Here is a 24,824-nt window from a genome sequence, read left to right as displayed (position 1 = left end):
TCTTTGGAGTCTTGGCCTCTGAATCCAGTTCCCTCTGTGCAGACAGTACCAGTGCATGGAGGATGCAATAATAATAAAACCCCACATATCTGACTAGGTTGCACCAGCCACTCTGGGCGGCTTCCAACATATATAAAAACATACTAAAACATCACACATTAAAAGGATAAACTCCCAAAACACTCAGTGGCTAACTTAAAAAGCAACATTATCAGACCACAACAAAAATTATACATTTTCCTGCTAAACTATTCTAGGAAAGCAGTTGCCCACAACTTTTTTTCCCAGTTTAGGTGAGACCTTCAAACCCCCCACCACCACCACCGCCGCCAAATAAGGATTTGAGCTGATTTGCTCTTGCAGGAGTGAAGAACCTTGTTATGATGGAGAGGTGCAATAGTTAAAACTCTGCTGGCCTGGGCTGCCAGCTCTAGAGCTGCTATTTATAGTTACCCTAAAATGTTGCTGACCTTGCCAGCACAGGGCTACTTGATATGTCTCAAGATCTGTAGGTGGCCCAGAGGAAAGGCTGCTCTGGCAGCTGACCAAGCGTAGCCCTTGGGTGGGTTAAGAAAGGACTTAGGGGTGGAGAGCATACCTCTGCATACCTTGTCTCAGCCCCCCAAATCTGGTGCCCCTGTTTAGCTTGAGCCTATGTATATTTAAAAAGATAAAGGTCGCCTGACAGTTAAGTCCAGTCGTGAACGACTCTGGGGTTGCGGCGCTCATCTCGCTTTATTGGCCAAGGGAGCTGGCGTACAGCTTCCGGGTCATGTGGTCAGCATGACTGAGCCGCTTCTGGCGAAACCAGAGCAGTGCATGGAAATGCCGTTTACCTTCCCGCCAGAGCGGTACCTATTTATCTACAGTGGTACCTCAGGTTACATATACTTAGGTTACATACGCTTCAGGTTACAGACTCCGCTAACCCAAAAATAGTACCTCGGGTTAAGAACTTTGCTTCAGGATGAGAACAGAAATCATGCTGCGGCGGCAGCGGGAGGCCCCATTAGCTAAAGTGGTGCTTCAGGTTAAGAACAGTTTCAGGTTAAGAACGGACCTCTGGAATGAATTAAATACTTAACCCGAGGTACCACTGTACTTGCACTTTGACGTGCTTTTGAACTCCTAGTTTGGCAGGAGCTGGGACCGAGCAACGGGAGCTCACCCCATTGTGGGGATTCGAACCGCCGACCTTCTGATCGGCAAGCCCTAGGCTCAGTGGTTTAGACCACAATGCCACCCACGTCCCTCCATGCATGTTTACATGGAAGCAAATCCCACAGTCTTCAGTAGACTTTACTCTCAGGTAAACATGTGTAGAACTGTATCGTTGGAAGTACTTAACTAAAGCTTGCAAACCTGCCAATTGCACTAGTAATTAGGAGCTGGTGCTTTGTGATCTTGTGTACCAACTCCCCAGTCACACAACAACCACTGTTATCAAGGAGAAACTACCCTGGGATTTTAAAGGGGATTTCACGTTGGCAGTCTGGAATTTCTAAGTGTGCTCAGAGTAGTTCTCTCTTTACCACTTGGGGCGAGGGGCTCCCAGACATCATCTTTTTTATGGTGCATGCATTTTGATTTGCCATGACAGTATTGGATTGGATCTATGTGATTATATATAACAGTGCAAATGTTTCAGGGCTGGCCTGCTGCATCCTTTCTAATCAGGGCATTTCCTGTAGCTTCCTGTTGAAATCCTATAACTTTGCATACCACAATTTTTCCTCTATATTTTTTGGAGGAGGGATGCTGTTGTTGTGCTGTAGTGAGCTAAGAGTGGGGAGGCGTCGCAGAACCACTGATAAAGCAGAATGATGTGTGGATGATCAACAACAACAACAACAACAACAACAACAACAATAATAATAATAATAATAATAATTTTATTATCTATACCCCACCCATCTGGCTGGGTAATGCGCAGCATGTTGCAATTAATGGTGTGTGGCAGAGTATGCCCACAGTTAAAAAATAATAATAGCCTGGAGGTGTCTGTCTAATCTTAGTTTCTGATTGTACCTTTGTGTCTCTCCCAGCATGGCTTTCAGTTTTTTAAATTTCTTTTCCACCATGGAAATAGTGAAGGAGTCTAGCAGGAGCCAAATTTTATCTTCTTGGCTTTGTCTTCTGCATCAGTGTTCGCGCTTGCCAAATAAGTGTCATGTTGTAGCTGAGTCCATTGCAGGCATGGCGAGTTGTGTCGTTATTATGTGAGACAACACATGGTGAAAGTTGTCTGCTCCTCAGAGGAGAATAGGGTATTCTCAGTAGTTCCAAGTAGCACCAGACTTAGGATGATGCAGGCGGTTCCCCCACACATTAAGCCAAGCTGAAGGGGCACAAAAGAATAATAACTGGATAGCTCAGTTGGTTAGAGCATGGTGCTGATCATACCAAGGCCGTAGGTTCGATCCCCGTAAGGGACAGTTGAATATTTCTGCATTGCCAAGGGTTGGACTAGATGATTCGCAGGGTCCCTTCCAACTCTACAGTTCTATGATTCTGTTGAGAAGATCCATAATAATGCAACTGTACCAAAATGATTTTTTTGTGAAAATAAGAAATATTGGCACCAGATTTTATCCTCACTCAGAGCACCATATTACCAAAGTCCACCCCTGTGCCAAGCCTCTGTACCAGCAAACCCCAGTAAATATTATACCTTCACTTACACTGGGCCTGTCCCTTCTTAAAACTGAGAACAGCCCTTAACAGGCTGCTGTGCTGGCAGAACATAACTCCAAATGGCAAAGGGGAGACCTTTTTATAGCAACTGCAAAGGGCAGGGAGAGTGCCATGTAGACCTAGGAGACTTTCAAAGAGCAGCTCACCCAGTTTCAAGCTATACACAGTTTCTACCAAGTGAATGCGAGTTCTCTGCCATATCGGGATTACTTTCTTCTACTTGATAGTACAACTGGGAACCACTAAAGGTTAGGGGTAACCAGATGCAAAAGAGAGACAGGACACCTGTACCTTTATGGGAGGAACAATACACTCCCGTGATTTTAATGCTGTGAGCTCCTCCATTGTATGCTCAGGTTGCATATATGCATAAATAAGCCATATATCATAAAGACACTACGGTCTCCGTGGTCCCTCATTCCAAGGAAACTGAACCCTGGAATCTTGCACTACTTGGAGGTTGGGGTGGTGTGAAGTTTACCTGTTTCTTACACTCTAAATTTAAGTAATATTCTGCTAACATTGCCAAGTTACACAGGAGACGATGCTGGAAGTTTGAACGCTGCAAAGCAAGTAGCACATTAGTGGTATTGGTTTGTAGGTACTGTTAGCTGAGCCAAACCCATCCAGGTCCTTATGCCGGTCTGGAAAATGTTCAGCATCCAGACAGAGTTGCTGATTCTCCTAAATGGCCCCTTTCAATCTAGGAACAGCCAGGTGTACTTCCATGGAGCACATGGGGTCTACTTGTGAGTTGGCCTTAGAGCAGAGCTTTCCAAATGGTGTGTTGCGACACGTTAGTGTTGGGAGCAGTGTGTAGGTGTGTCGCACGAATGCTCCCTGCTCTCCTCCCGGGGCTGGAAGTTAAAGATGTGTGATGTATGTCTCCTTGATAGTGTGTTAGGCAGATGGCAGAAAGAGCTGCATCCTGACTTAAAATGCATTGATTGTGGAATCGAGAGAGCAGAGGTGATGAGCCACCAAATGGCTGGAACTTCTTTTTGAAGAGGAAGGGAAGCTGATATATGAGAAGATGGATAATGCTTCCTGGAGAAGGGTGCAGGTATTGATATTTGGAGATCCCTCCCATCTCCCCCAGTAGAAAATAAACCATGGGTAGGCAAACTAAGGCCCGGGGGCCGGATCCGGCACAATCGCCTTCTAAATATGGCCCACGGACTGTCAGGGAATCAGCATGTTTTTACATGAGTAGAATGTGTCCTTTTATTTAAAATACATCTCTGGGTTATTTGTGGGGCATAGGAATTCGTTCATCCCCCCCCCCCCCAAAAAAAAATATATAGTCCGGCTCCCCACAAGGTCTGAGGGACAGTGGACTGGACCCCTGCTGAAAAAGTTTGCTGACTCCTGAACTAAAAGGTTCAGAGCCAGTGTCACCTTTGATTTGGGGAGTGGGAAATAGGGTCCTCTCCCATCCTACCAATTTATTTATCTTTAATTTAATTTTTTGGGGGCTGTCTGAATAGAAAGGTCACAGGGTATCCAGTGATTCTGAGCATCTAATAAAAGGCACAGAGACTCCTGCCACATCAGCAGATTAAGTTGCTGGAGGGTGGGGTTGGGGGTTGGGAAGGGCTGGAAAGGTCACTCCAAAATGAGGAAGGCAACTCAGCTGCAGCACTGGGAAAGCAAGTGCCTTGTGAAATGAGCAGAGTTTGCTTCACCCCATCCATCTTCAGCCCCCTAAAACTGAAGAATTATTCTGGCCAAGATGCCAAAGCCACCCCAAAACAACATACCCAGAATATTCCTAACATGCTTCTTCTGTTCTCATAATCATCCATACCCTTGTGCTGGCAGGATAGCTCGGTCAGTAGACGTTGGGAAAAAAAGATTACTGCATTGCAGGGGTTGGATGATCGGTGTGGTCCCGTCCAACTTTGGAGTTCTATGTTTCTATGAAATTCCCCCTTCCCCCTTCCATTGTGTGCTGTGAAGTTCAGCCAGGTCTTTGACGAATGATAAACAACTAATCTGTATTATTTCTTGTTTCTCACTTTAATATTTGTTTTTCAAAAAGACAAATATTCACATTCAGGGCTACAGTTCCCATTCCCATGGATACCAGGGATGCTGAGGTCAAGCCTTGTCTGGGGAGAGAACCCTAGCAGCTATTTTTAAATCATGCCTGGGGTTCCTTGCGTTCCAGGCATGGAGTAAAAAATAATAATACAGGCAACCCCCCATTTACGCAGGGGTTACGTTCCGAGGCACTGTTCATTTAAGTGAAATTGCGTATATTTGAAGAAGCCTGCAGACACCCTGTTCGTCCCCTTTTCGTGATTGTTTTCAGGTAACTTCTGGGTTTGAAGCGATGCATGTATGCACAGCCACACACATATTGAACGTGCATAAATGGTGGTTTACCTGTAATCGGAATTTGCTTCCTGTCCCTTCTCCCAATTACTGACTTTCAACAAGCCCTTAAGGCAGTCAAAACCGGCAGGGTTCAAGCCTGAACCCAGAGAAGTCAAAATCAAGTCGGAGAAATGTGACAGAGAAGAGGCAGAAGAAATTCTCTCTCTCCTCAAGAGAAAAGATAAAAGCCAAAGCTTTGCCTGCTGTGTGTGCCGAGAAGTTGGATGCTCTGGAATCTAAGAAGAGCAAAACAAGAGACTGACTCAACATAGGCAACTTTTGTCCATTTAAGGTGAGATTGGTAAATGGCAGAAACTCCCTGGCAAAAGAGTTGATCCAGTACCTCCATGGTGGTTAGAGTTGTTTTGACAGTGGGACGGACCACCTCAAAAGGTGGTGGACTCTCCTTCACTGGAGGTTTTTAAACAGAGGTTGGACGGCCATCTGTCTGGGATTATGTAGCTGTGTTTCCTGCATTGAGATGACTCTTAGTGTCCCTTCCAACTCCACTATTCTATGATTCTTTGATGAGTCCTCCCTTGTTTGCCCTGTGCTCTGTGTTGGGTCCCTCTTCTCGTGTTGGGATGGCAGTGGGGAAACAGGAAGTCCTCCCAAACCCCTTTCTTTGTAGGAGCGAGACTGGAAGCCCATCAAAAGTGCTGAGGATGGTTTTGCAGGCACTTGATGAAGTCGGAGACAGGTTTGCCAGTGTAGCAGATCTCGTAGACAGCGGTGAAAAGAGGGAATCTGCAGTGGGGAGAAAAGACGGTAAATGAGATTTAACTCTCACACAGGTAGCAAAGCTTGCTAGGAAAATGAAAACTTGCAAAAGGGTGAGTTTGAGAAACCTGCTGTGACACTAGGAAGAGCATTGGAGGGACCAGTGATTTGCCTGTAAATAAAATATGGAACTTCATGAGGTCTTAGGGGTGTGTTGTTGCCCTGTACTTCTGGAAGTGCAAATAAATAGAGTGATGAGCTTCAGGCTGCAGTCCTTCACACACTTAACTGAAAGCAAGCCCCTCTGAACTCAGTGGGACTTACTTCTGAGTAGAGTTTTATTTGTATACAGCCAGTTTTAATTGATGAGGGTTTAAGGGCCACTGCAAGAAACAAAAGAGACGAAAATTAAAGCTGGCACTTCCAGCCACAAGTGGTTGCTTTTGTTTATTAAATAGTCAGTTAATTCACATTTTCTTTATTATCTCGAAATAGACCTCCCGCACTTAGATTTTGGTAACATGCAAATTTATTGAATTGGTGGATTGAGTAATCAGTTCATCAACCAATCCAAGAATTTGCGTACAGCCCTAGAAACAAGCCCATTGCTGATTGTTACACCAATCCAATGGGTGCCATTGCAGCATACATATTGATGGCAAGCAAAACAGAAAAAAAAGGTCACACGGGACTCACTTGTCGACCAGATTCTTGCTCTTGAGGATGTGGTTCAGCTCTGCTGATGTCTGAGGGCCCTGCAGCTTCTGCCCATTGAGCATCTCCTTCTCTAGTTGCTCGATAGACTGCAAGATGCAAGACAGATCTCCAAGTATGAGTGGCTGCATGGCACAGCCTTCCTCCCCAAGTTGGGCGAATCCTAGAAGGTTGATCCAGAGAAGGACGTCCTTCTCTGTGCTTCTCTTTGGACATATCTTATCCCACACAGAGTTAAAGAGATTCAGATGCTGGACTCTCTGCCCTGGGGAACCTGCAAACCAGGGATGGGAAAACTATGGTCCTCAAGATGTTACTTGACTCCCATCAGCTCCAGGTATCATGGCCGGTGGTCAGGGATGATGGAAGTTGTAGTCCAACCAACAGCTGGAGGGCCACAGGTTTCTCATCCCTGAACACCAGTTCAGCAAGGTGTGTGCATATCTGTAGCAGGGATCTAACAGACTTTTTGGCATCTTTACCAACTACACATCCCATGACTCCTTGGGAGAAGTCACAGGTAAAAGGTAAAGGACCCCTGGACGGTTAAGTCCAGTCAGAGGTGACTATGGGGTTGCGGTGCTCATCTCACTTTCAGACCGAGGGAGCCAGTGTTTGACCACAGACAGCTTTCCGGGTCATGTGGCCAGCATGACTAAATCGCTTCTGGCACAATGGAACACCGTGACGGATGCCAAAGCGCACAGAAATGCCATTTACCTTCCCGCCACAGCGGTACCTATTTATCTACTTGCACTAGTGTGCTTTCGAAATGCTTGGTTGGCAGGAGCTGGGACAGAGCAATGGGAGCTCACCCCATTGCGTGGATTTGAACCGCCAACCTTCTGATTGGCAAGCCCAAGTGGCTCAGTGGTTTAGACCACGGCGCCACCCACCCCTGGGAGTAGCCATGGCAGCGGCTGAAGTACAAAGCCAGTTTAAATGTTCTAAGAATGTGTGAGATATCCTTGCTGGAGATGAAAACATCATATTTATTTCCTGAAATTTATATATTCTATTCCTTGATTGTTGTTGTTTTTAAAAAATAACAACTCAGATACTGGCCAGGCCAGTATGCTTAGCTGTAGAGAGGTGACAGTATCAATCAAGGCCAGCCTAAACCAAACCTCTCCTCTACACACAATATGCAAGTAGCTTCCTGGCATCTACTGCAAGGAATCCTGCAGCTTGCCTCTTAGATGTTGCTTTACTATGTTCCCAAAATACTGTTGCCCCAGGAAAGCATTTGCGCCATCAGGCCTGCCCTGGTGTCAAGCTTTGCTAGTCCACCTTTCCTTCCCTGCAGTCACCCTGCAGATCTCGATTGCTGCCGCTTCCCAAATTTTGTGAAATACCCGGTGTTGACATCAAAACAAGCATTGCAACAAAGATTGAAGTCAAATGTCCTTGGCAAGGGATGTGGATATTTTGTGCAAACCCAACTGTTTTTCTCTCTCTCTCTCTTTAATGCCCAACTCGAATTTGAAGTCAAGGATAGGAGTCTTCACTGCACTCTGGCTAGAATTACCCCCTGGAAGCCATTGGCTGGGAACTGTGTGGCTGTTGCTCTCATAGCAGCTGCCTGGAATCGAATAGCTCTTCGGTTTCCAAAACCATTTCCCCATGTACCTTTCAATAGGATTGTTTCATTGTACATTTTAATGATGGATGTTTGTATTTTAATGCGTGTGTGATTGGTGTCTCATCATTGCAAACTGATTAGAAGACTATTTTGGCATTAAGGCAATAAATAAACCACCACATCATCATATGATGAGGAGCCTCAGCAAAGCCAAAGGAATGTGACCTGTTCTAGCCTGGTAAAGAGAGGTGACCAACCTCTCTTTTCCAGGCTAGAACAGGTCACATTCCTTCTGGGAGATGATCTATAATGAAATGAAAAAGGTATTTAAATATACCTTCCTGAAGAAACCAGAGGCCTTTCTCCTGGGCATGGTCAGCCAATTGGTGCCAAAGAAGGATAGAACTTTCTTTATGTATGCCACAACAGCAGCAAGAATACTCATCGCAAAGTATTGGAAGACACAAGATCTACCCACCCTGGAAGAATGGCAGATGAAGGTGATGGACTATATGGAACTGGCGGAAATGACCGGCAGAATCCGAGACCAGGGAGAAGAGTCGGTGGAAGAAGATTGGAAGAAATTTAAAGACTATTTACAGAAATATTGTAAAATTAATGAATGTTAGAATGATGTTGGATTTAAGTTAAGTGGTTTTCAGCAGTAATGTTATAAAGATGTGCAAAAATGGTTTGTTAACAGGTGATAATTTAAAGTTAGAATATATTAAGATTAAAGATTAGGATAAAAACAAAGAGGGAAAGGATTTGCTGAACCAACTAATTGAACTGGATACAAAAAAGGGAGGTGCGAGGAGGTCTGGGGAACAAGCGAAGGAAAGATAAGACACGGAAAGATTGAATTGTTTTTAACTGTTTTTACTTTGTATTTTTTCTTTTTCTTTTTTCTTTTTGTAACTTTTTGCACCTCACCTGAGCAAGCCCCCGAGCTGCTGCAACTCACACAAGCTAGAGAGGCGCTTGTGGGGAGCGCTTTAAGGTGCTTAGCTGAAGCACAGAAGGTTCCCTTCACCTCAACTTGAGCATCCCCTCAACAAGCTTCTGGATCACAAGGAGAAGAGATGCTCTTTGGGCTCTGGAGTGTGTCTTCTGAGGGAGGTGTGTTCTGGCACCTTTTTGTGTCGGAAAAAAAAGCATTGAATATAGAAAAATAATACTGGCCTCCCTTACAGCATTTTGAATTACCGATGTTTGAAGCACTCTATGCACTGCATAAAGTGGGATTTTAAAAGCTTTGCGAAATACTGTCTTATTGCACTACAGTAAGAGTTTTCCTTGAGAGATATTTGACAACCTTAAAAAGAGCCCTATGCAAATGCTTACTTACCTTGCCGGTCTTGGCAAAAGCCTCTGCCACTTTTCGGTTGCGGCCCCCATAGCAGGTGGTGATGAGGTCGGCGACCCCACAGCTCTCCAGGAACGTGGCAGAACTGACGGAGCCCTTGCAGAAGATTTTGGCAAAGTCGATCATCTCCATCAGGCCCAGGCGGATTACCGCTGCCTTGGTGTTGTCTCCAAAGCCCAACCCGTCGCAGAAACCAGCCCCAACAGCCACAATGTTCTAAGGAAGAAGAACATAGGTTGATAACCAAAAAGGCTCTGGCCGGCGCTAGGCTTGCAACTATTTAAGGCAGGGAGTCGACAGACCAACCTTTGCTGTTCTAAGCAGGGCTACAAATGATGGCTTCCATGAAAGGATGGCAGCAGAGATGGGTTCTGTAGAAACCACCTCCCTCCAGCAAGCATATAATGTAAAGCGCATTTCATTGGAGAAGCTCCCATCAAGTCCCCCACCTGCTCCTGCTCCCTGGTGAGGCAGCATGGCTTCCCAAACAGTCATAACTTTGCATCTAGAGTTGTACAGACTCTGTGTGCACGTACGTATGTACTTGGGAGGTCAACAGAAGCTTTAGGCCAGGTGTGGGGAATCTTAGGCCCTCAAGATGTTGCTGGACTACAGATCCCATGATACCTGACAGTTGACCATGATGGCTGGGGCTCGCGGGAGTTGGGAACCCAACAACATCTGGAAGGCCACAGGTCTCCCATTCTTCTGTGCAATTCCATCGTGCCAACAGAGACCTCCCTTGGCAGCAAGCCACACCCCATGCGGAAGCTAGCAAACCGCTGGTAGTCTGGTTATTCCCACACCTTGAGGGCACCACAGATTTCTACGGTGTCCGATTCTTGCACCACACTGATTCGGAAACACGGCGTCTGCATCAGCTCCTTCAGGATCTGTCCGTGCTCTAGGTTCTTGCAGCCTGCAAAGAGGTAAGACATGGGCATAAGTAGACACTGCCTTGCTCCTTGCCTCTCTGAAGCCCAAGGGAGGAATTGGACATCTCACTCTTCTGATGCTTCCATCAGTGGAAGCATTTCTGATTGCCAGAGGGAATGATGCCTCCACTCTCCCCACCTGCATGGCAACCAATGGATCCCTCATTTTTCCCTCCCCCAGGGTTATCAAAATTAGAAGTATAATTATCAGGCTCAAGTATAAGGGTGGGGGGGGCTCCAAAAGAAGGGTTCCATGCTTTATAATGCTGCAGTGGTTCAACAGAAGGGGCATTTGTAACTGTAATTAACAAATAATATGACAAATCTGGGAAACTCTGGCTGGGGAGGGGGCTGCACTGAAGGTGTCTGGAGGTGAATAGAGCTTGTTCCAGTTGCTCTCTGAAGAACCTGGAACTTATTAACAAATCAGATACTCTTCTTTCCTCTTCTCTGCAGGGAGAGACTGTAGCTCAGCAGAAGACCACATGTTTTGCATAGCATTCAGTCCTTGCCACCTCCAGTTAAAATTGATCAGGTTAACAGGTGATCGCCGAAGAATTGATGCTTTTGAATTATGGTGCTGGAGGAGACTCTTGAGAGTCCCGTGGACTGCAAGAAGATCCAACCTCTCCATTCTGAAGGAAATCAGCCCTGAGTGCTCACTGGAAGGACAGATCCTGAAGCTGAGGCTCCAATACTCTGGCCACCTCATGAGAAGAGAAGACTCCCTGGAAAAGACCCTGATGTTGGGAAAGACTGAGGGCACAAGGAGAAGGGACGACAGAGGATGAGATGGTTGGATAGTGTTTTCGAAGCTACCAGCATGAGTTTGACTAAACTGTGGGAGGCAGTGGAAGACAGAAGTGCCTGGCGTGCTCTGGTCCATGGGGTCACGAAGAGTTGGACACGACTAAACAACAACAACAGGTGACAGGAAAGATCCATCTTTGCTCGAGACCCCTGGACAGCCCCTGACAATGGGGAGTAGACAATACTGGGCTAGAGGGGCAAATACTCTATCCTGGAGCTTCGTATGTTCCTTTATGTAGTATAATAAAGCGCCCAAGACCAATTTTCCTGTTGATGTATCTCCACATCCTCTCTGCCCTTTAATGCCCTGTGGACTGTCCTTCTGAAAATTGGCTGCCCATGGAAGACAATCTTACTCGGCTATGAATGATCGCCAAAGAGGAAGAAGAATCATCCTCTTTGTGCTGCTCCCCCTACTGGATCCAACCAAGAGTAACAGGGCAGTGGGCCATTACAGTTACCCCTAGCGATGGCCAAGAGCAGCTCTGCACTTTTACACGGTTGCACTTGCTAAGGTTCTTCCGTGTTTCCCTGCCGCTGTTGTGTGAAGCCAATACAACCAATGTGCTTCCTTCAACATCCACATTCATGTGTTGGATCCACAGCTCAAGAAGGCTTAACCCCTTCAGGAATATGCATGCAGGTGTTTCAAGGACACCCTTTGCTCTGGATATGTAGTTAACTTGCTTAATTCCTTAAGTGATGTGGTGTATTTTAACCTAATCAGTGTGACATATTTAAGCAAACTAAATCAAAGCTCCTTACAACTTTTAAAAAAACCACCACCACCACCCTACAACGGGTGAATAATGTAAATCAAAAAACAGAACAATCTAGCGAATAAAACAATCACAGCTGGGAGGCTCATATAAAAAGACAACGTTTTCAGACCCTTCTGAAACCCCTGCAGTGTTATTAACATGACACAGATATGACATACAGCAAGGGAGAGACGCCAGGGCTCTCCATGTTCCCTTCCAAGTCCTTTCCACTTGCTGTGGCTCATACCTGGATCCCCATGGGCCACTGCAGGCGAGGGAGAAAGCTAAATGGCAGCAAGAGTAGAGAGCAATTCGGGCAGAGGAGACACACCGGTTTCCTCACATGCTGTAGTGGGTTTAAAACAATGTCCCTTGTGTCCGAGGTGAGATGTGGCAAAATCATACCATCTATGCCAGAGATGGGGAACTTGTGGCCCTCCAAATGTTGCTGAGCTCCCAACTCCCACCAGGCTCAGCTGTCATGGCCGATGGGAGTTGTAGTCTGCAGCATCTGAAGTGTCACCTGTTCCCTATTCGTTGTCTATACTTGATGAACCAAAGCCTCTAATGTACTATTGTGGAGCTGCTCTTGGACACAAGCTTCAGTAGGCCCAAGGCATCTAGTGGTGGCACTGGTAAGGTAAGGAGGAACAGAAGACCTTGACATGAGCAGCCCACTCGGAGAGGTTCTCACCGCCCAGCTAGCCATAGGAATAAGCTCAAACTCATATACCAATGGTGGTCTCGCAGAACTTCTCGTCGGCCACCTCGTTGGCGATGTTGGCCCCCATAAGCACACTCATTTCGATGCCAAGCTGCTCGCGGATGATGTCCGATATCAGCTTCAGACCATCGGGTCCTTCATCCACACCCTGGGATTCAACAGAACATGACGTGGTCAGTGGGGTAGCTCTTTGCTGAGATCCCTCAAGTAGCCCATAGTCCTTCTGAGAGCATCCTTATCCCCCAAAGAGATGCAACAGCATACAGTAGATGTTGTGGCTAGCGGTGGCTGCTCTCAGACTTTGGAACACCCTTCCTAGAGAAAATGGACTGGCTCCCTCCTTGCTGTTGGACTTTCTTGTTCCAACAGGCTTTGGGGAACTGACTAGTTTTAAGGAAAAGGCTGGCAGAGCCAGTGTGGTGTAGTGGTTAAGAGCAGTGGACTCGTAATCTGGTGAATTGGGTTCAATTCCCCGCTCCTCCACATGCAGCTGCTGGGTGACCTTGGGCCAGTCACACTTCTTTGAAGTCTCTCAGCCCCACTCACCTCACAGAGTGTTTTTTGTGGGGGAGGAAGGAAAAGGAGATTGTTGGCCACTTTGAGACTCCTTAGGGTAGTGATAAAGCGGGATATCAAATCCAAACTCTTGGTGCTGTGATGTTTTTATTGTAATTAAAATCATATATATTTTGTGTATATGTGTGTGTTTAAGGTAAAGGTAATGGTACCCCTGCCCGTACGGGCCAGTCGTGTCCAACTCTGGGGTTGCGCGCTCATCTCGCTTAAGAGGCCGGGAGCCGGCGCCGTCCGAGGACACTTCCGGGTCACGTGGCCAGCGTGACGAAGCTGCAGCTGGCGAGCCAGCACCAGCGCAGCACACGGAAACGCCGTTTACTTTCCCGCTACAAAGCGGTACCTATTTATCTACTTGCACTTAGGAGTGCTTTCGAACTGCTAGGTGGGCAGGAGCTGGGACCGATAGACGGGAGCTCACCCTGCTGCAGGGATTCGAACTGCCGACCATACGATCGGCAAGTCCTAGGCACTGAGGTTTTACCCACAGCGCCACCCACGTCCCAATGTGTGTGTTTAATTGCTTTCTAACGATAGGTTTTTTTCCTATGTTTTTGGCTGTTTCTATTTTATCTATCCCCTTCATGGATCACTGCCTTGTCGTGGCGAAGGGGCTTGAATAACTCAAGAGAAGCTATGAGCTATGCCGTGCAGGGCCACCCAAGACGGGCAGTTCATAGCCAAGAGTTTAGACTAAATGTGATCCACCTGGAGAACAAACTGGCAAACCACTCCAGTATTTTGTCAAGAAAACTCCCTGGACATAAAAAATGAGCAGCTTTGAGAAGTGAGAGTTTCCAAGGCATGCTCTGGTTCATGGGGTCACGGAGCGTCTAAGACAGCTAAGCAACAAATTTTGTCTATATAAGCTGCCTTGCGTCCCAGTCTGGGGAAAAGGCGGCATACAATATGCCTACAATAACTACAGTAATTTTGGGTGTTGGGAGCAGTAAAATTGGTTCAAGGGCTGCTGATCCCTCCTTTCGGTATGTGAGTATTAAATAAGAAGTGCTCAGTCCAAGAACTTAGTATTTGCCTGAAACTTTGAAGATACCACAAGAGTCAAAGAATACTTCCAGGAGCCTCAACAGGGAAGACTAAGCTTGCTGCAATGCTATAATCTGTTATATGCTCTCTCAATAAATCACAGTCATTGAGTAACCATAGGGAATTGTGTCCCATGCGGGTGTTCCCCACTCTCCCACAGGCTTTTCGTGAGCCCGTTCTGTGTGTGTTTATCCTTCTCACACAGCACACGCACCCAATTGCCTCTCAGCTCATCTAAGCAAACTCATGCAACCTGCCCCAGTTAGTTCCTAGGATGGTTGCATCTCCAGCCAGCTGCTCGGAGCAGCCCAACCCTTAGTTCCAACTCACACCTTGATGAGCGAGACCCCAATCGCGTCCTTCTTGGTATGGCCTTTCAGTTGGTCACAGAGCTTCCCAATAAATTGATGCGGCACTACAAAGATAAGGATGTCTGCATCAGCTGAAGCCTTCACCACATCTGGCACTGCCACCTGCAGCAGTTGGGGGCGAGTTGGAGAAAAGAATGGCATCAACAACAAGTCTAGGCAGCTCAAGGGAGCAGGATCAGTGAGAGCAAGGAAGGGTGATGGTGGTGGAAGAAAGGTTTGCAGCTCTCATAAGACACACATGCTCAACAAATCCTAGGAAATTCTGCACTAGGGTAACCAAATGCCTTTGAAGAAAGCTGAATGTTTGCATAAATTACTTTTCCAAAAAACCCAGAGTCCTCTCTCTATATATATATTAAAATTTTCTGTTTTACAATCTAAAATACTCATTTTACATCCTTAAGATATCAGTGACTTCCCTTCTCTTTCCATGGTTCCATATCATAAATCCCTGCATAGTTTACAAAAACTATACCATTAAGTATTCCATTATTGCTTCAACTTATTCACACTGTTGATTTTATCTTAATGCTGCCAGCGTTTTCAGTGGACACAATTATTTTCCATACATTCAACAAACGTTTTCCAATCTTCTCTAAATGTTCTTCTTGTTCTCTTATTGTATATGTTAAGTATGCAAGTTGTGCATATTCTGTCAACTTAAATTGCCAATCTTCTTTGGTTGGGACCTTCTTTGGCTGAGAAACCAGAGTCCTTTCTCTTTGAGGATAATTCAGACTGAAATCCTCAGGTGTCAGGAAATGTTATTTATGTATGCAACAACTGTGGCCCGTGTTTTGTTAGCCCCAAAATGAAAAACGAGCAAGGTCCTAACCAAAGAAGATTGGCAACTGCTGGGGCTGGTGGGAGCTCCTCACACCTGATTTAAGCAGAGATACGTGTGTGTGTACACTAAAGGACCCCTGGACGGTTAAGTCCAGTCAAAGGTGACTGGTTGCGGCGCTCATCTAGCTTTTCAATCTGAGGGAGCTGGCGTTTGTCCAGAGACAGCTTTCTGGGTCATGTGGCCAGCATGACTAAACCACTTCTGGCACAATGGGACTCCGTGACAAAAAGCCAGAGCACACAGAAACGTCTTTTACCTTCCCTCTGCAGCGGTACCTATTTATCTACTTGCACTGGTGTGCTTTCGAACTGCTAGGTTGGCAGGAGATGGGACAGAGCAACAGGAGCTCATCCATTGCAGGGATTCGAATTCCGCCCTTCTGATCGGCAAGCCCAAGAGGCTCAGTGGTTTTAGACCACAGTGCCACCCGCTAAGTATTGGAGAAGGAGGGGGGCATGGGGAAGATCTTATTAAAAAACAACATAAAAGGTATTTGAACCCTGTGCTCAATGAACAAGACTTGCCTAGTGTAACATCTAATCTCTCTGCCATCTCCCAGCATGTGTTTTTATTGAGTGGGCTTTTTGACACTCTGTTAGCACTGGGAAATGTTAGCAGGCAGAGAGAAGGTTATTTATTACTTTTGTTGCCAAGGCAACTTGTTCCTTGATCTTCATTCTCCTGGAAGAGGCGCAAGCCAACCCTGCTGTGCTCCTCTGGGTCTGACAGGAGGAAGGAGGCCCAGGGAAATTACTACATGGGCCTTGAAGACCCTTCCAGGCTTGACACAAATAATCCATTGTCAGTTGATAGTAATCTGTATACCATAGCTCACCCAAAAAGGTTATACGATTTGCTTTTACAGCAAAATTAAAAGGTCACCAAAATAGCAGGAGGATACACACACAAAATAAAACCAGATAAACAACAAAACAGTGGCTAAAATAAAGTGGTATGAACTAAAGCAGTGGTAGCTGGTCAACAGAACTTAATCAGAAATAAAAACTCATGCAGAAAAACAGCAGCAGAGAGGAGTCTGTGTAGATCTCTCAGATCTACTTTGGAGCCACGACTGAAAAGGCCCTGCACATGAGATGGTTTTGGAGCAGCAGGATTCCATCAGAAGATCTAACTTGTCTGGGGGGTGAGATATATGGGAGAAGCATATATCTGAGATGTACCTTTATTGGCCACCTTGTTTGTTTGCTAAGAACTTCTCCAGAAGCTATTGCATACCTATAGATGCATTTCCCTGAAACAGCACATTTGGAATCAACGAATACACACATCAGTCCCACAGTCAGAATCGGGAACTATTTGTTCTTTGAATTACATGCAGAGTACGGCAGTGGGTTTGACTTCCTAAAAGCAACGCCATTTTCCTCCTACCACTGGCTAGGGTTTGGCACGTGTAACTATGGCACAACACAACACATATGCTAAAGTATCCCAGTAGAAAGCTGATGAAACAGGAATGGAGTCTCATTCAATTGGGAACTTGGCTTTGGCTAGCACCGGGAGACCAAAAGGGAAAATTGGAGATAGCTCAAAACACACAGGTCCTTCCCAAACAGTGACCAGTCACACTGCTGACTGTAGATTTCATGTTTGAATGCTTAGGTAAAGGTAAAGGTACCCCTGACCATTAGGTCCAGTCGTGGACGACTCTGGGGTTGCAGCGCTCATCTCGCTCTATAGGCCGAGGGAGCCGGCATACAGCTTCCAGGTCATGTGGCCAGCATGGCTAAGCCGCTTCTGGCGAACCAGAGCAGCGCACGGAAACGCCGTTTACCTTCCCACCGGAGTGGTACCTATTTATCTACTTGCACTTGACGTGCTTTTGAACTGCTAGGTGGGCAGGAGCTGGGACCGGGCAATGGGAGCTCACCCCATCACGGGGATTCAAACCGCCGACCTTCTGATTGGCAAGTCCTAGGCTCTGTGGTTTAACCCAAAGCACCACCCGTGTCCCTATAGTTTGAATGCTTACTCCTGCTCAAAGCTCCCCTCCAATAGGAAGAAGCCTAATCTGCATCTTGTTCATCCTCAAGAGCGAGGTTAAAAACTGGCCAGCCTATTAGCAGACAAACTGCTTCTCCAACAGGTACTTCAGAAAGTTGCCCCTTTTAAAACCAACTGCTTCTTCCATTGTTATTTCTGAGCCACATTTGGCATGTGATTCTTCCTCCCCACGTCCCCCTATAACCTTTCAATGTGTATCCCGCACTGTACATTTTCAGGTACTGAAGTTGGTGCAAGTTTTCAAGAAGTCAGAAAGCATGAAATGCTCCAACAAAAGAGTCCTTTGTTCAGAGTTATGTGGGAGGGAATAAGCAAGATTCTCAACATTCAGCGTGTTCCAGCCAAATCTTAAGCGCGTCTCAAGTCCTCACAAATTCTAAAAGAGGATATATTTGAACACTTGCTTTCCTCTCCTCTTGAAACCGACGGGAGTTAGTTTAGCTTAAGTCCACTCCACTCCCCCAACAAGAGACCAACTTCAGCTATTGGGAATCCCATAATTTATCTTGGCCTAGTCTAGATACATGTACTGCAACAGACTGACAAATACTTCCCATTGTCACAGTCAGGAACATTGTTAGGTACACGTTTCTTGGCACAAGTCTATGGCATATATTTATGTGCATATGCTAATTTGTATGCGTAAATGCAAATTCAGGACAAATATCAAGGGGGGGAGCTTTTCTGCTGCCGGGGCTTACAGATGCATGCACACAATACATTTAAAGTGCATTGCTTTAATTACTCAAAGAATCCTGTCATTTGTTAAGGTTTCTGAGAAGTGTAGCTATGTGAGGAGGGAAACTACAGTTCCCAGAAATCTTAGGGGCACACGTACTTGAAATTTTGGGTTTGAACACAACTCAAGGCAAATACTGAGATGCCATTAAAGGATGGGAAAATGTGCTTTGTTCGGTTTCTTACATTTCTGGATCCCCACGGTTGATGCTTCTTGGATTTTCTGCAACAGGCACCCAAATACGTTTCCGAGCACAATTCAAAGTGTTTAAAATTTAAATCCCTAAACGGCCTTGGTCCAGTATACCTGAAGGAGCGTCTCCACCCCCATCGTTCAGCCCGGACACTGAGGTCCAGCACCGAGGGCCTTCTGGCGGTTCCCTCACTGCAAGAAGTGAAGTTACAGGGAACCAGGCAGAGGGCCTTCTCGGTAGTGGCTCCTGCCCTGTGGAACGCCCTCCCAGCAGATGTCAAGGCAATAAACAACTATTTAAAGTAAAATAGTTGTTTATTGCCTTGACATCTGCTGCGAGGGTGTCTTTTAAAACTGAAGGCGACCCTGTTTAGGGAAGTTTTTAATGTCTGATGCTGTATTGTTTTTAATATTTGGTTGGAAGCCGCCCACAGTGGCTAGGGAATCCCAGCCAGATGAGTGGGGTATAAATAATAAATTTTATTATTGTTATTGTGACCTTGAGGCTGTTTTTGACCTTTTGAAAGGCTCTAGGCTGACTTGCAGGCACAGAGAGGCAAGTGACACATTGGCCTAGCCTGGAATACAGCTACCACGCTGCCCACACATTGCTTCCCTTCTCTCTCCCTCCCCCCCCCCCCCGGCTTCTGAGCTCACCACATTGGGGGGCAGCTTGTGGCCTGGCAAGTACTTGACGTTCTCATGCTGTGTGTTGATGATCTCCGTGAGTTTCTTGCCACCAATTTCCTCCTCAAACACCCACATGTTGACTGTGGTGTCAAACTTGTCCAGCTTGGCTGCATTGCTGCCCACAATCTTGGCAATAGCCGAACCCCTGCAGGGGGAGAGAAGAAACAAAAGAGAGTGTATGCAAGACTGAGAAAGAATGCAACCCTTCAAAGTTCAAAGTCCTATCTCTCTAGCAGGTTATTTCATTTGTACACTGCCCAAAGGCTCCCAAAGCAGCAAAGAGCATATAAATACAAAAGAATGATCTGACAAATACGGTACATCCAACATCATGAATCAACAAAATCACCCACCAAACACACTGAGTATGAATTCATGAACTGCATTCATGCTCTCGCCACAGCTCCCCAATTTTCCACTGCGCAATTGGATTCTGTATTAGCACACATTCCCCCTTCCAGCATCTCACCCAGGAGCAAGCCTACAACTGATCACCCAGTGGGTGTCTTCACCCTCATCACAACCCTAATAAATAATAAAATAAAGTAATAATAAATAATAATTTATTATTATTATTATTATTATTATTATTATTATTATTATTTATACCCCACCCATCTGTCTGGGTTCCCTCAGCCACTCTGGACAGCTCTCAACAGAATATTAAAAACACGATAAAACATCAAACATTAAAAACTTCCCTAAACAGGGTTGCCTTCAGATGTCTTCTAAAAGTCAGAGACAGTCATACCTTGGTTCTCGAACTTAATCCATTCCGGGAGTCGGTTCGGCTCTCGAAACCATTCAAAAACCAAGATGCGGATTCTGCTTGGCTGCAGGAGCTTCTTGCAGTCAAGCGGAAGCTGCGTTGGATATTCGGCTTCCAAAAAACTTGTGCAAACTGGAATACTTACTTCCGGGTTTGCGGTGTTCAGGAGCCAAAACGTACGAGTACCAGGGCATTCAAGCAACAAGATACGACTGTAGTTCTTTATTTCTTGACATCTGATGGGAGGGCGTTCCACAGGGCGGGAACCCAAATGGTGTGGCCCAAATGGATAATGTCCTGGGTCAACCCCACTGCGGCTGACCCATCAGTAGCAACCCACCGCCAAGTGCGACCATCAGTGTTCTGTACTGAGTTGAATCGGATCCAAAAGGCAGCAGTCTGATTGGTCCTAGAACAATAGGATTCAGAATGTAGCAGTCTGATTGGTCCTAGAACAATAGGATTCAGAATGCAGCAGTCTGATTGGTCCTAGAACAATAGGGTCCAGAATGCAGCAGTCAGATTGGTCTACAGGAGCCACCCAATCCAGCTCCAGGTGGAAGTGAATCCGCAACCTGATTGGCCTACAGGTGAATCCCGGAATTAGCCAATCACGTGGGGCCCATTGTGTAAATAATGTATATAAAGCAGACATTCTGGGGGAACTTCCATTCCTCCTCACCACTATGAGCTGAATAAAGAGCATAAAATCCACTCTCGACTCCGAGTATATTTCAATCAGCTAAAGAGGCTTTGCCTGCAAACCAGTTCCTTATGGCTTCTCTAACATGGCACTGCCAGGCTATAGGAAAGGCCCTGATACAGCCACCAATTGGCTCATGCACCTCAGTCATTGCTGTTCATGAAACTTTGTGCCCCTCCAAATCTTCCATAACGTTTCCAACCCTGGCCCCCAAAGGACAACACACAAAAGACATATTTGCAATGCTCAAGTCATTACGTTTGCAACGGAGGCTTGTAACGCACGCATTCGGCAGGCTGCTGTTCACCCAGTTGCAGAAAGAAAAAAATACTTGGGGATGCCAAGGTTAGTATCCACCTTCCAGAAGTCCTACTACTGTTAGCTGCCTCCTCTCACAAGCCAATGGCGGCCTCCAAGTTAATAGAATCCCCTTGGAAACCAGCTACCAAAGTGGCAAAGTTCTTGGGGAGGGTTGGCCTCAAGTTCCCAGCCGGCTTGATAGTTCGGATCACAGAGTGTGCTGTGGTGCTGTGGCTTTAAAGGTAAAGGGACCCCTTCTCTTTCCATGGTTCATTTTGAACAACATAAAGGTAAAGGGACCCCTGAACATTAGGTCCAGTCATGGCTGACTCTGGGGTTGCGGCGCTCATCTCGCTTTATTGGCTGAGGGAGCCGGCGTACAGCTTCCGGGTCATGTGGCCAGCATGACTAAGCCGCTTCTGGCGAACCAGAGCAGCACACGGAAATGCCGTTTACCTTCCTGCTGGAGTGGTACCTATTTATCTACTTGCACTTTGAGGGGCTTTCGAACTGCTAGGTTGGCAGGAGCTGGGACCGAGCAACGGGAGCTCACCCCGTTGCGGGGATTTGAACCGCCGACCTTCTGATCGGCAAGTCCTAGGCTCTGTCTAGGAATAAGAATCCCCCTTATTCTTCTGTTTAAATTCTCGCTAGGCACCATGATGGGATGGGAACAGAATACGGTGGTACCTCAGGTTACATACGCTTCAGGTTACAGACTCCGCTAACCCTGAAATAGTGCTTGAGGTTAAGAACTTTGCTTCAGGATAAGAACAGAAATCGTGCTCTGGCGGCACGGCAGCAGCAGGAGGCCTCATTAGCTAAGGTGGTGCTTCAGGTTAAGAACAGTTTCAGGTTAAGAACGGACCTCCAGAACAAATTAAGTACTTAACCCGAGGTACCACAGTATATGGATTATGGGGGGGGGGGAATTGTGAAGAAATAGAAATGGAAGCAGTGCATAATTGGGACTATGGAATTCGCTAGCACAAGATTTAGTGACACCCACCAAATTGGAAGCTTTTAAAAAAGGATCAAAAGCCATAACGGCTGTGATGTGACGCTGAATGGCGGTTGCTGGGGAACGAAAGTGGGGTGAGGTCTCTTGGCTCCCCTGTATGTGTTTGGCTACAGTACGAAGCACAAAGCTGGACTGGACAAGCCTTTGGTATGATCCAGCATCACTCTTTTTATGCATTTGCTTTCCAAAGTATTGAGATAGAAGAACCCCATAAAGTCGAATCCCCTAAATTGATTTTTTATTTTATTGTTATTTACGCTTTATACCGTATTTTATGCTGGGGTTTTTTTTGTAGCATCAATTAAGTGTTTTAAATTTTTCGTGAATGCAATAACTCTTTACTGCTCAAACACACCAGTTTCTGGTATATTGCCTAATGACTAATAGGCATGGATAGCTCCCCCATGGATTTCTCTAATCCCCCTTTGAGCTTCTGGCTATCACCACACCCTCTTGCAGCAACTTAGGTGTGTGTTATGTGAACTAGTACGTTCCTGAATCTATGTGCATTACACGCTTAAAGGCCTCTTTAGAGAAGCTTGGTTCCTCCCCCTCTTTCCAAGGAGGTGTGCAATTCTTCAGTGTACTATCACACCGTTTGTGTAATGTAGTCGTTTATATATCTAAAGACGCCAGTCAGCTAAATTATAATAGTAAGAAACCAAGAGTCTAGACCAACCTTCGCCAACCTAGGACCATTCAGATGTTTTGGACTACAAATCCCATCAGCCATAGCCACCAAGCTGTGGATGATGGGATTTGTAATCCAAAACCTAGGAAGAACACTGTGTTGGCGAAGTCTGGCCTACAAACATGCATCTCCAAATGCACAAACAGGTACAAATCTCTCACATTAGCATTATAGGCTTTCACTTGTGCTTAGGAGAGAGAAGAATTTAAACAAGATTGCTTATTATAACTAGAACCCGTACATATGCAAACATAGGTGCCCATGGAGAGACTTGCTCTTGGCTTATAGAGTTCCAACTCTTGAAGCTGGAAGCTTTCCCATCTTGCTCCTGATGTGTCGAGGAAATGCACTGAGGTCGCTCCATAGTAACCCTCCAGCGCATGTCCAAATATGCGCTCTGCACATGCCCCAAAAGATACATGCAAGTATTCCTATGTTGCACAGTCAAGCTTTAGCACTGAAAGCCGGTTCCGGGACTAAGTAAAGGTAAAGGTACCCCTGCCCGTACGAGCCAGTCGTGTCCGACTCTAGGGTTGTGCGCCCATCTCACTCTATAGGCCAGGAGCCAGCGCTGTCCGCAGACACTTCCGGGTCACGTGGCCAGCGTGACAAGCTGCATCTGGCGAGCCAGAGCCGCACACGGAACGCTGTTTACCTTCCCGCTGGTAAGCGGTCCCTATTTATCTACTTGCACCCAGGGGTGCTTTCGAACTGCTAGGTGGGCAGGAGCTGGGACCGAAAGACGGGAGCTCACCCTGCCGCGGGGATTCGAACCGCCGACCATGCGATCGGCAAGTCCTAGGCGCTGAGGTTTTACCCACAGCGCCACCCGCGTCCCTGCCGTGTCCCCTGTCTCTGACATATCCTGGATGGTAAAAATAATAATAATAAGAGCAGCTGCAGGCAGTGGCGTAGCGTGGGGGGTGCAGGGGGGGCCGGCCGCACCGGGCGCAACATCTGGGGGTTAGGGTTAGGGGGCGCAAATCCACGGGTTAGGGGGCGCAAATCCACGGGTTTGGGGGCACAAATTACTTGCCTTGCCCCGGGTGCTGACAACCCACGCTACGCCACTGGCTGCAGGACATTAAAGCACCGACACAACCAAGCAAAGCCACGAAGGCATTGCCTCGCAGCGCACAGAGCTTCTTTTCGAGAGAGTGATACTAACAAGAGGCTCCAGAAATAGACTCAAGTCAGGGGCGCTCTCTCCTCGAGCACTAGGGGGCTCCTTCCCTCTCCCTCTGCCCCCCTGGCAAGCAAACCACGACATGGCAGAAAGTCTCACCAGAGGGAAAGCGAATCTGGCTGGCACCTGTTCCTACCCCCGCCATTTATTAACCCAAAGGTTAAGGGCGCAACGAACTTAGGATAGCTCAGACGCCACAGCAGGAGACTCTTCATCTCAGTGAGCCCCACGTTGGGGGTGCCAACTCGAATAAAATATTGGGGTGGGGGGACCAGGTAAGCCCCACGCCACATAATCGATCACATAAGACGGCACATTATTTGAATGGCAATGCTCATCAACTGGGGGGAGAGTGCGCGTCCCCTCAAATATTTTATATTGCAGCATATTTTATATTGTTGGCTCCTATGGTTCAAGTTGCTGAGGGATCGAGGGCAGCGCTCGCTTTAAGCGACTTGGTTTTTTTAAGCTATAAAGCCAAAGCAATAGCTTTCACCTCTCTCACTACCACCTTCAGTCCTGGCCGGCAATGGACGGGGCGGCGTCGGCGGGGGGGGGGGCGCAAAAGTCGAGAGCCCCCCCACATCACAATGAGCAACAGGAGTCAGCTTTCAGCTCCGTCCCCCGAAAAAAAGCAAAGAAACGACCCCGCTCGGCTGGGCTGGCATGCAAGAGGGTCGTGCAAAGGAGGCTCGGCGCTTGCTAGCCGCGAGTGTCCTAACTTGAGTGTCCTAACCTGAGCCGCGAGTGTCCTAACTTGCAGCGCCTCCCCCGCAGCTGCAGCAGCGCTGCCTCCCCCCCCCACGCGCCCCCCCCTCCGCCCACGCACCAGTTGCCGGAGCCCACGATGCAAACTTTCTTGCCTCCCATCGCGGCGGACTGTCAGCAGGCTGCTCGCTCGCTCCCACTCGCTGCCGCGCCGTCGGAGAGGCATTATAAACTCCGCCGCGCGGCCCCGCCTCGCGTCCCGGGCGCACCCTTTCCTCTC

The 24,824-nt window shown here is 47.0% G+C and overlaps 1 protein-coding gene and 1 long non-coding RNA gene across 3 annotated transcripts in view; one reads left to right on the top strand and one right to left on the bottom strand.

Moving 5' to 3' along the window:
• Positions 1-13,381, top strand: part of LOC144326885 (uncharacterized) — an 18,865-nt gene extending 5,484 nt beyond the window's left edge. The window contains exon 2 of the long non-coding RNA XR_013391770.1: positions 10,847-13,381. This is a non-coding gene — a long non-coding RNA (uncharacterized LOC144326885). The remainder of the gene's footprint in view (positions 1-10,846) is intronic.
• Positions 4,695-24,824, bottom strand: GPD1 (glycerol-3-phosphate dehydrogenase 1). 2 transcript variants are annotated; one of them, XM_028710740.2, is made up of 8 exons: positions 24,666-24,824; positions 19,134-19,311; positions 14,638-14,778; positions 12,695-12,833; positions 10,262-10,374; positions 9,438-9,671; positions 6,490-6,596; positions 4,695-5,820 (listed from the first exon to the last, which is right to left on the bottom strand). In XM_028710740.2, the coding sequence occupies exons 1-8, from the start codon at positions 24,704-24,706 to the stop codon at positions 5,724-5,726; spliced, it is 1,050 nt and encodes a 349-aa protein (XP_028566573.2). In that variant the 5' UTR covers positions 24,707-24,824; the 3' UTR covers positions 4,695-5,723. The 2 variants fall into 2 exon arrangements, with proteins under 2 accessions (XP_028566573.2, XP_077780053.1); XM_077923927.1 differs by lacking the exon at positions 24,666-24,824 and adding an exon at positions 20,897-20,980.

Source organism: Podarcis muralis, chromosome 2, assembly GCF_964188315.1.
Source record: "Podarcis muralis chromosome 2, rPodMur119.hap1.1, whole genome shotgun sequence".
In the NCBI taxonomy this organism is placed as follows: domain Eukaryota; kingdom Metazoa; phylum Chordata; class Lepidosauria; order Squamata; family Lacertidae; genus Podarcis; species Podarcis muralis.
This window is presented reverse-complemented; position numbering and strand designations above follow the sequence as displayed.